Source organism: Sinocyclocheilus anshuiensis, unplaced genomic scaffold (genome assembly GCF_001515605.1).
Source record: "Sinocyclocheilus anshuiensis isolate Anshui unplaced genomic scaffold, SAMN03320099.WGS_v1.1 scaffold676, whole genome shotgun sequence".
In the NCBI taxonomy this organism is placed as follows: Eukaryota; Metazoa; Chordata; class Actinopteri; order Cypriniformes; family Cyprinidae; genus Sinocyclocheilus; species Sinocyclocheilus anshuiensis.
This window is the reverse complement of record NW_015558579.1, coordinates 1,354,558-1,366,603: the sequence shown is the minus strand read 5'-3', so window position 1 is coordinate 1,366,603 and position 12,046 is coordinate 1,354,558. Positions and strand designations below refer to the sequence as shown.

Sequence of the window (12,046 nt, the reverse complement as noted above, 5' to 3'; positions counted from 1 at the left end):
GAGAACGCCGCGCCCGGCGGATCCGACGAATGAGCGGCAACCACATGTGATGACCCCAGGCTGGACTCCGCTTTGTCCACGGTGAAAGTTGATGTATTTCCTCAGCGACCAGCACGGATCAGCTCTAGGTATGACGAAGCCGTAATTACGACATGGCGTGAACACACCTAACACCTTAACAAATTATCGAAAAAGAAAAAAATATAGGGCGGGACTTGATTGAATGATGACATGTGGGCGTTGCTTTAAAAATTGAAGGCTGAGTTGCAGGGGCGTGGTTTAAATAAACGGACTAAATGATTGGAGGAGTCCGGCCTACATCTTCAGAGAAGAGACCGTCACTTTCACTGGAAGGTCCAGTTCTGACATTTTTATAGAATTGAAAATAAATTAATGAATCAATAAACAAAACATACAAAGCTAAATCGTTCGCAATAAGATCTACAATATGCATTTAGAAAATACATAGGATGATTTCATGCCGACTTTAAGGAAGACTTGGATCATGATGATGTCTCTCTCTGACAGGCAAACCCTATCCCCGTAACCGGCTGACTCTAGGACCCGCGGAGCTGCTGTCGGAGCGGCCTCTGCAGTCAGTGAGAGCGGAGCATCTGGAGGAGAGTTGGCCGGCTGTGGAGGTGGTGGAGGACGGGGAGAGCGAAGCAGAAAGAGGATCCGGGAGTCAGCGAAAACAAAAAAGGGGTCAGACCTGGAACTTGGCGAAGCGGGTAATTAACACTGCGATCCACTTGTCTAGAACCTAAGGCCGCCATCGAAATAAGTCTCCGCCGTGGGGCTGGCCGTTTTTCGGGGCGATACGGAGGGGGGCGGCTCGATGTGGCCAGTGGTTTTTCCTGCTCTTACAGATGTGCGACTTAATACCCCGCGATATGCTCTTGAACTTGATGACCGTTCATTTGTAGCTCCTCGCAAGCGTAGCGTCAGTCCACTCGATTTGAAACAATGGCTGTGTTTCAAAACCTAACGAGCTGCCTACCTAGACAGCATTTTTGATAATCATTCTGTTCCGCAAGCGCTTATGATGCCCAAAAATGCCAAAAGACACGCTGAAGGTGCCCAAAAGTGCTGTCTAGGTAGGCAGATCACCTAGTTTTTGAAAGGGTCACATTTAAGCCGCCTTGGCCTGTTGGAAATGACTGTCATTTATAAAGGCCGAATAATCCGAGTAGGCGGATGATTAAAATAGCTTTTTATGCAGTTACAGACTATGATAGACACGTGATCAATTATCACCTTGTGATTGGATACCTGTGACACATCTCACCGGTTATTGAATATTAATAATTGGCCATTACCCTTGTATTTATGTACTGTACTGTGGAGACCAGAGTTTACCAAAATACTATAGTTACAGTTATTGTTAGAACTGTGAAATAATAATAAATTAATATGGGATATCCAGTTTCAAGAGTTTTCCTCCGTTTTAATGAAAATAGCAATATCAAGTTACCTTATTTTAGTCACTATAATGTATCTGTGGGCAGAAAGTACTTTATGGTTACTACTGTGATTTTTTTTTTTTTGGTAAAAGTTAGGGATAGTTCACCCAAAAATGAAAATACTGTAATTTACTCACCCTCATGTCATTCACAACTTCACAAGCCAGTGGCACTATTTTAAGTCTTCTGAAGCCATATAGGTTTGTAGGAACAGACGGTCGTATTTTAAAATCCCATACATAATCAAATTTTATTGATTACAAGAGGTATAAGGTCCAATGACGTTTGACATCATAAATGTCAAGCCTGTTTCCTAATATGTCATTTTTGAATAAATATGTTTACATGATTGAGATTTCAGAGTCAACAGTTTAAATTTTGGTTTGGTTCACAAAGAAAGTATGATTTTGGATGTAGCGCACAAATCATTTAGATGACTTTTATGATGCTTCTTGTCATTTTTGGAGCTTTACAGCCTCTGGTCACCATTTACTTTAATTGTCTGGAAAAGAGCGGCATGGACATTCTGCTAAACCTCTTCTTTTGTTTTCCACCGGAAGAAAGGAAATTGTGTGAGTTTGGAATGACATTACAGTAAGCAAAGAATTCAGAAGACAGAGTATTCATTTTTGGGTGAACTATTACTTTAACGATAGACTCGCCTAATTTATTGACCTCCAAATCTAATTTCATGGGACTTTGGTGTCCTACTTGTAGAGCAAGCACATTGAAGCACACATACATGGGAGTGAAGAAATTTAGATGACTTTTATGATGCTTCTTGTCATTTTTGGAGCTTTACAGCCTCTGGTCACCATTTACTTTAATTGTCTGGAAAAGAGCGGCATGGACATTCTGCTAAACCTCTTCTTTTGTTTTCCACCGGAAGAAAGGAAATTGTGTGAGTTTGGAATGACATTACAGTAAGCAAAGAATTCAGAAGACAGAGTATTAATTTTTGGGTGAACTATTCCTTTAACGATAGACTCGCCTAATTTATTGACCTCCAAATCTAATTTCATGGGACTTTGGTGTCCTACTTGTAGAGAAAGCACAGTGAGGCACACATACATGGGAGTGAAGAATAAAATGTACAGATCCCTTTAAAACTGCTCTGAGGAAGAAAATAGGAAATACCATAAAGCGAAGAGTTCATATTTCACCCCAGAGAAGGATTTTCATGTAGCAGTCAGAGAATGCGTACATTTTGAGTCAACTCATCAATACCTTATTTTCTGGTGTATTAGACTGAAAAATGACATGTAATTAAGGTTGATTTCTCATTCACGACCTGAATGTGACATCTTATTCCCTAATATTTGCATACACATCGATGTTTTACTTACTTAACAGACATTAAGAAGTCCAGTTGCTAATATAAGTTTGAAAGCACCTCATCTCACTTATATTTGAGGGCAACTATTTATTATTAACGAATGATTGTATTATTATTCTAATCTTCTGGATGTGTCTTTTTATTCTGAATGTTGTGTTCGAGTGCTGTTTCTTCTGATTATGGTGTTCCTTTTCACAGGGGATCCTAAAGAAGGAGGGTCATCATTGTTTTTCGCCTTTTTTGCTCTTTTATTTTTGTTTTGATCTTTTTCGACTTTTGCATTGTGTTCAACAGTCACTCATTTGGCGATGCCGTCCAACACAGTCACCGCCGCCGCCGCATTCAAGAGCTCCGACTTCAACTGTGACACGAACGGAAATCAAATGGTAAGAGGTTAATGAGTCCCTGGACATTTTTATGTTCGGCCTGCTGTGTACTGCCTGAAATAAGGCTAGTTACCACATCTGTCACTGAAATGTCTTGTGTTTTCGAAAAGCCTATGCTAACTTTGCATGTGCAGCGACTAGAATTTTATAAATGCTCTATAGCTTTGAAAATAAAAAGACAATGTGTCTTTTAACTGAAATCTTCAAAATTAATGTTACTTCAAAAAACTGTCACGATATTTATGCATAATACTGATGAAAATGGTTGTTGCAATGATTTGAAAAGTGGTGGTGACATCTTATAAATCTTCATGCAACATGGAATCCTTAAATTAATATGAATGATTTTGACATTTTAAATATTGACTAGCATAAGGGTTTGTTCACACCATGTTGGAATTACCATAATTACGAGTTTCTGGCTTGTAAAATGTCCTTTACATCCTCGTAGAACTCATAATTACAACTCTGAGATCCTCCAACCTAACAGCTGCAACATCATGTAGAAACACTCAAAATGTCTGTTTAATAATATTATGTAATATTCAATTTAATTATAATCCTATTGTTGTATATTGTTAATGTCGTAATGCAAGAATATAAAAAATATTTTATAAATAAATGAAAACGTTCAATATAATGAAGCTAGCACAAAGCTGAATAATTATGTAATGTTACACTAAATAAACTACAAGTTCATTAATGAGGCATTTGAAAAACGACCTGTACTTGTTGTAGTGTGGTTTTGTCTATTGATTACTCAGATTAAATAGATTTCTTTTGGTATTAGCATTGTTGTTGTATGCGAACAGCTCAGAGTAAATGTCCAGGTTGTCGTCTAGTAATTACGGTTACGCGGTATAACATTTCAGCCAGTAGGAGCAAGTGATAAACAGCACTTTTTACCGATTATGCGTTCGTTTTTTCATTACATTCGTCTGCTGATGGAGCCGGTTGGCAGCTGCTCCAGCTTGGTCCTAAAGCTGTCGTTTTTGCACGATCAACAACAATTTTTTTCTTACCACTGCGGCCAACCAAAATGAATCTCTTTAATTATTATAGTGCAAATAAAGAAACAAGGCAAAGTTAAATTTTTTTAAGTTAAGGTGACCTGTCCCCTCATTATTAATGGTTTAGACTCCTTTGCTGAAGAGGTCACATATAAAAACCCCATGGAAAAATTACAAAATATTGAATGGGTTTCCCTATATAAGATAGATTACTTTTAAAAGTGTTTGTTTTCCAGAAGAACTCATATTCATTAATTTTCTTGCATAATATCTTTTTATGCATTTCCATTTTCCAGATATCTGACATGTTGCATGTCACAATTATAAAGGGATAGCTCACCCAAAAATTACAATTCTGTTGTTATTTACTCACCCTCGTGTCGTTCCAAACATGTATGACTTTATTCTTCTGCGGAACATTAAAAGAAAATATTTTGAAGAACCAACCAGTTTTGGCGGCTTCCAAAATGAAAGCACATTTCTCAAAATATCTTCTTTCATGTTCCACAGAATAACGTTTTTAGGTGAACTGTCCCTTTAACTCTCCCCTCAAATCCATCACTACAGTATTTCATTCAGTATACCATTTTAATTTGACATGATTCATTTCCACGGCAGTGACTTGCGGGGCTATCGAGTGTAAGCATAGAGGCTCTGGTGAACATAATTAGTAAACAGGAGTGAATTGTTATCAGAGATAGTGTCTGCTCTGTTTCGTACGAGTGTTTAGTGACGTGGGTGTTGCCTGGCATTTGCCTGATTTACAGGGGAATTCATTCTTCCTCACCCCTGCACCCATGGACCCGCGCTACGCTCGTAGTCCTGTTGCTTGGCAACAGTTCTTGCCTTAAATAACCGGCTGCCGACAGAAATAGAGCAAAGATGTAGACGGTGTTACTGAGTTCACACAAGGCAACGTCGATTTCTGTGCACACCCTTTGTTTTTGTTTGTTTAAACATTTTGTTTGTTTAATTGTATCGTAATGAGAACATTGTGTGAGGGTTCTTTTAGTCATAAAATATGTGGAAAGACCGTCACAGGAAAAGAGCAATGCTAACTCTCCAGAACTCTGATTTGAAGTAAATAGATATATATGAAAAAATAATAAAATATAAATATGCTAAATATATTTTAATAAAACATTGATTTGAATTTAATTGTACATTTTTAGGTAAGCTTGAGATGCTATTTGTACCCTGCTTCATATCAGCATCATTATGCATTAATAATAAGAAATTCCAGTGGTGTCCCGCCATCTTTCGGCCATGCTGGACTTCTCAGTAGTCATGGCAGACGGGGACAGCATCCTCATTAGCATTCTGATTTAGAGCCGGTGGTTTGATTCATCCCAGCCCTGAAGCTGCTGCAGCGGCTACATTAGGATCACCCCCTTTGTTTTTGTTTGTTTAAACATTCTGTTTGTTTAATTGTATCGTAATGAGAACATTGTGTGAGGGTTCTTTTAGTCATAAAATATGTGGAAAGACCGTCACAGGAAAAGAGCAATGCTAACTCTCCAGAACTCTGATTTGAAGTAAATAGATATATATGAAAAAATAATAAAATATAAATATGCATCATATTTTAAATCTAAATATATTTTAATAAAACATTGATTTGAATTTAATTGTACATTTTTAGGTAATTTCGTACGAGCGTTTAGTGACGTGGGTGTTGCCTGGCATTTGCCTGATTTACAGGGGAATTCATTCTTCCTCACCCCTGCACCCATGGACCCGCGCTACGCTCGTAGTCCTGTTGCTTGGCAACAGTTCTTGCCTTAAATAACCGGCTGCCGACAGAAATAGAGCAAAGATGTAGACGGTGTGACTGAGTTCACACAAGGCAACGTCGATTTCTGTGCACACCCTTTGTTTTTGTTTGTTTAAACATTCTGTTTGTTTAATTGTATCGTAATGAGAACATTGTGTGAGGGTTCTTTTAGTCATAAAATATGTGGAAAGACCGTCACAGGAAAAGAGCAATGCTAACTCTCCAGAACTCTGATTTGAAGTAAATAGATATATATGAAAAAATAATAAAATATAAATATGCATCATATTTTAAATCTAAATATATTTTAATAAAACATTGATTTGAATTTAATTGTACATTTTTAGGTAACTTGAGATGCTATTTGTACCCTGCTTCATATCAGCATCATTATGCATTAATAATAAGAAATTCCAGTGGTGTCCCGCCATCTTTCGGCCATGCTGGACTTCTCAGTAGTCATGGCAGACGGGGACAGCATCCTCATTAGCATTCTGATTTAGAGCCGGTGGTTTGATTCATCCCAGCCCTGAAGCTGCTGCAGCGGCTACATTAGGATCATCTTCTCTCTCCCGTCCACCCTAGGGTGCTTGGCTGGACGAAGAGTGGCTATTGTTGAGGAGGGAAGACACGGTTGTGTTAAACAAAGAGAAAGTGAATGAGGGGAGAGAATGAACCACTGAATGTCTTTGTAACTGTGTCAGGAGAGAGCCCAGAGAGTTCGGGATCTCTCCACGGCTGTATCACCCCAAACTTTAGCTCGGCTAAAAGGATGATGCCATTCAAACACGGGCTTTTCTCATTAGCTAAATAACCTTGGTATGAAAGATAGAGTGATATTTAAAATTCTCGTTCAACGAATTTAAGTCTTGGTGTGTGTACGGGCACGTTTTGGTGTGTAAAGGTTGAGAATACATATTGTAAAAAATTAAGGTTGAATTGATTTATAAGCTGATAATTATTTTCATGTTATGGCTGATAACTGATAAACTCTACTGTTTTGTTTAAATGCATTGAAAATAAATAACTAATTTTATTGTTAAAATCAGTCAGTTTAAAGGGAATTTAGACATTAAAACATTACAGAGATTTATTAGATTTTGAGATTGACTAGATTACATTTACCAGTGTTATTAAATTATTAGTGTTTTTAAGGATTAAATTTAAGTCAGCATTAGATGATGGCAAATGCAATCTAAATGTCAAAACAGAGAAATGAGAAAGCACAAATACGCTACTGTTCAAACGTTTGGGATCAGATTTTTCTTTTAAATAAATTAATAATTTTATTTTCCAAGGATGCACAATTTATGTTTTAAATAAATGCTACACAGCTGTTTTCGACATGAATAATAATAAAAAATGATAAAACGTTTAGTTTTTTTTTTTTTAACTATTATATAATTTTTTTAATAATTTTTTATAGCACCAATCATCATATTAGAATGATTTCTGAAGGATCATGTGACACTGAAGCCTGGAGTAATGATGCTGAAAATTCAGCTTTGCATCACAGGAAAAAATTACAATAGAAAACATATATTTTAAATTGTGATAATATTTCACTATAATACTGCTTGTACTGTATTTTTGATCAAATAAATGCAGCCTTGGTGAGCATAAAAGACTTAAAGGCGCCTAAAAATCATTAAAAAAAATGATATCTACACCCAAAACTTTTGAACTGTAGTGTAAATATCCAATAATCGTTAATAGCCAATGATATCCAATAATTGCACATTTGAAAAATTCTCATTATCAGCCAATAACTGATATGGTGCCACTATATTTTCTTCACTATATTGTCAAAATCAGTGAATTTAAAATTAAATAGTAATTAAATAGCTGCAGTTTTTAAAAAATATATGGAACTAAAAATATATTTTCTTTATTATCCATCGATCTCAAAATGGCTAAATGCCTGAGAGCTTGAATATGAGCCAGTAAGGACTTTGGTTAAGCAATAATGGTTAATTGATGTTCATTTCTGTCTGTTTAGAATGAGAACTCTAGAACGGACACCGTGGTTATTGACGAGATGCCTTCGCTCTGCACTCCTGTCCGCAAGGTTGGACGGCCTGGCCGCAAACGCAAGCACCTCCCCGTGAGTATCCTAGAGACTGAGCTCTCAACACTCAACCAAACCACAAAACACCCAACTTCCCTTGGGATTCGGTTTATTTTCATTTATCCACCAGGCGCTAGTCTTGGCAGTGGTAGGGAACGGGTAAACAGGCAAACATGTGGTTGCTGGTAATGACATGGGGGCACCAGACACATTTTTTAAAACTGATCAAACTTGAGATTTGCACCTGGTGGACAACCAAACAGACAAAGACTCCTCTAGACTTGAAGGAGAGACCTGAGCATTATCTTGACTTGGGCCTAGCAAAATCCTAACCCCATAGCAAAGAACTAAAAACCACTGGTGACCACCAATAACACCTCAGCATTGTGTTGACAAGTTTGGTGTGGACAGCAATTTTGGCCACGATCTTACTGTCTGAGACAAATTTCTGGGATCATAAAGGGTTTCTATTGTCGTAGAGGAAAAATGAGATTTTTCTGTGAATGTACAAACCCTGGCTTTTCAAAATAGACATAGTGCACTAAATTACATCATATTTTGTCCCAAATCATCGTTAATGTACATACTGACTTCACCCTAGGCTGGATGATTGCATATTGTGCATTTTTCAGTAATACGTTTGTCTTTTTGTGGTATGAATAAAGTCTATGTTTGGTTGCACTTTATTTTACAGTATGTGTACTTGCATGTACGTACAATATACTTACCTCTGGCTCTTAGGTACTGTTATATAAGGTAACTACATGGGTTATGGTTAGGTTTAGTGGTAGGTTCAGGGTTAGTACCTAGTTATAACCCAGTTATTGAAATCACTGTAGTAAGTACATAGTATGTACTTGAGAATGTGAGTACAGAATGAGGGCCTGTTTACACCTGGTCACTTCATGCGTTTTCACTAATCGGATAGCTATCAGATCGTGAAAAGACCAGGTGTAAATGCCTTTCACAACACTTTTGAACACCACTTCAGGAGGTGTTCTGGGATGCATTCCAGACGAAACTGGGCAAGTGTAAATGCATCTGGTTGTTGAAACCACATATGTAAATTTTACTCCTCCCAAATTGTTAAAATAATAAACATGTGAGAGCATGTTATAATAATAATAATAATAATAATAATAATACATTTTATTTATATATCGCCTTTCCAGAGCTCAAGGACACTTTACAATAAACATCCAATAGGTGAAGATAACATCAAACAATAATACAGAGGATAACGTCAGACAAAACACAGGAAAAGAAGGCAACACCGGACATCATAGGAATATTATGTAGATAGGACGGATGAAACAGAAGTTAATTTAAGAAAGGTAACATTCAGCAGTTATAGGCTATATAACGTGTTATAGCCAGATATGACAGTGCTAATGCAACACAACAATCGCTGCGGATGAGTAGCTGAGTATCTCTTCAGCAAGCCAACGCGCAAACTGACGCAAATGAAACTGAAAGTAAGTCGCATACGCTCAACACTCAATCATCTTCATTTAAAGTCGTAAGACAAACGTATCTTTGATCTTGAAATGAGCTGATAATGAAAAAAATGCAGTGCATATATGTTGCTTTCGTTGACGTGAACTCCGTTAAATTTGCATATAGTTCGGGAATTTAAGATCGGATTTATATCCATTTTGCGTAGACACATTAATGTGGCCAAGTATAAATGGAACCATTTTAGCAAATCAGATGTCAGCTATCCAATCAGAGAAAACGCATGAAGTGACCAGGTGTAAACGCCCTGATGTGTCCAGTGCTTTTCGTAAAGTGTGCGACCGACTTTGTCAACCTTGAATCATGGCTGGATGTCTTGGTGACAATTTATCGTACAGTCTGGCATGAAGCACTGAACACATCACATCTGAACTTTTACCTGTATGGCGAGTAGATTCACAGTTTTGGGGTGGCGTCTTGAACTTGAGAATGCGAGTACAAAATGAAATGTGCAATGCTTTTCATAAAGTGTGCGACTGGCTTTGTCAACACAGAATTGTGGCTGTATGTCTTGGCTACAATCTGGCATGCAGTATAGTACACATCGAACAATCAGCCTTGTCTATCCATGAACTTGAGAACTTGAATACAAATTGACGCATCCAGGGCTTTTCGTAAAGTGTGCGACCAGCTTTTTCAGCGATGAATTGTGGCTACAATTTATCGTAAAATTTGGTATGAAACACTACACACACATCACATCTGCCTTGTCTGTCTCTTTCAGATCACATTGTATAATCTATCATACATTTAAAAAGTCGTACAGTGCATAGTGAGCTTCAGTGTTTGTGTTCTTGCTTGTTTCGCACCTTCCCGACAAACCGCTCAGGGCCATTGTTAGGTAGGGGGCCAATCGGGAAATGTTATCCCGGGTCATGGGACCCCACTGAAGTCCTCTATAGATTAGCCTACTCACTGGGCCCTAGAGATAAGTCATAAATCCTTTGTCCTGGGCCCTGTAAATTTTAGGGAGTGAATGCTGGGAGTAAGTTAATTCTTTTCCATGTCCAGTCCCTGGTAAACATCCCCCTTCTCCGGAGCCAGTATTCCTGTTTTTTGAAAATAATCCCCACTCTTGCATAATTAATCCAGAGAGGGCATGTCAGGGCATGTGGATGTTCGGTTGCCCCACATCCTCTCCTGCCTTCCCCTGAGGACTTTCTGACTGTATTATCCTCCTATCCCATTCCTTCAACAGGTAATTGTCTTACTCTGTGAAATGTAAGCCATGTGAAGACAGCTAGAATAATGTTTGAGTCATCTCTCATAGGTGCTGACTGCTGATGTGGAGGACTTTGTTAGCACTCTATGTTTGACTGCCTCGCTGAAATGTCCTGGAATTGTGAAGCCGTCTGGGGAAGACGAGGCTATAAGCGACGTATCAAGAATGATGACCAGAACTTTGAAATTCAGCTCTGTTTTTCATCTTGAACGGTAGTAGCATTGTTTTCCACAGTGCTGTTTTTAGACACGGAAATTGGACTTGAAAACAACCCCCCTTTATCCTTATTTCCAAACTTTAGTGCAGCATATACACATGGGGGGGATTTGTTTCTAGGTCACATAAGGAAGGTGCTAATATCAAAGCAAACCACATTGTTTTGATCACTGGACTGCAGCCAGTGCCATTGTTTCATGGTTTTCCGGGCATTTCTGAATTCGGTTGGACTTAAGGGCATGCATTTTCCATGCAAAACGTGCCATTGTAAAGCTTGGGTGAGGTTGCTATGTGGTTGATAGGGTATTGTTCTTTCATCCAAAAATGAAAATTCTGTCATCAGTTACTCACCCTCATGTTGTTCCAAACCTGCATGACTTTCTGTCTTTCGTGGAACATAAAAGAAGATACTTTGAAAAAAGATCATTGGGTTTTTTTTTTTTTTTGGACTGTACAGTGGAAGTCAATGGTCGCCAAAACTGTTTGCTTACCAACATTCTTCAAAATATCTTCTTTTATGTTCTACAGAAGAAGGGACATAATACAGGTTTGTGTAAATGACAAGACTTCTCATTTTTGGGCAAACAATCCCTTTAATGCTTACCAAGGCCCCAGACAGAAATAAAAAAATAAAAAGATTTTTGTGTGTGTGTGTGCAACAAAAATGTAAAATCTATTTGCCAGCAGTGACAACTGAGAAATCATTGTGTGCATCCATATGTGGTTCGTTAGACATCATCTCTGTAGAGAGAGCAAAGACATAATGGCAAATTTGTGAAAAAATGACTCAGTTTTCATGACTCATGAATCAGTTATTTTTAATGAGTCAGTCAAAAAGATTCACAAAACAGCAATTTTTCATATTTGAATTAAATGAACGGAAACTGAATGGTTTTTGTGTATTAAAGATACATATTCATGGCATATTATTGCGGTGTTTAGGTAATGACAGTATTCTTTAAAAAAATGTTGAAATATTTTAAATATTATATTAATATTTTAAATATGGTTCAATTATATGTGAGTGAAACATTGTTTTGGTGACGTATTAACATT

At 37.6% G+C, this 12,046-nt stretch overlaps 1 protein-coding gene across 7 annotated transcripts in view; it reads left to right on the top strand.

The window, feature by feature from the left end:
- Positions 1–597: 597 nt before the first annotated feature.
- Positions 598–12,046, top strand: part of dnmt3ab (DNA (cytosine-5-)-methyltransferase 3 alpha b) — a 60,519-nt gene continuing 49,070 nt past the window's right edge. For 6 of the 7 annotated variants that reach the window (XM_016475463.1, XM_016475462.1, XM_016475460.1 and 3 more), the window contains exons 1-3: positions 598–731; positions 3,094–3,185; positions 7,969–8,073. In XM_016475463.1, the coding sequence (XP_016330949.1) occupies positions 3,108–3,185; positions 7,969–8,073 (183 nt within the window). In that variant the 5' untranslated portion in view covers positions 598–731; positions 3,094–3,107. Of the gene's footprint in view, positions 732–2,997; positions 3,186–7,968; positions 8,074–12,046 lie in introns of all 7 variants that reach the window. The other variant, XM_016475461.1, reaches the window with a different exon arrangement.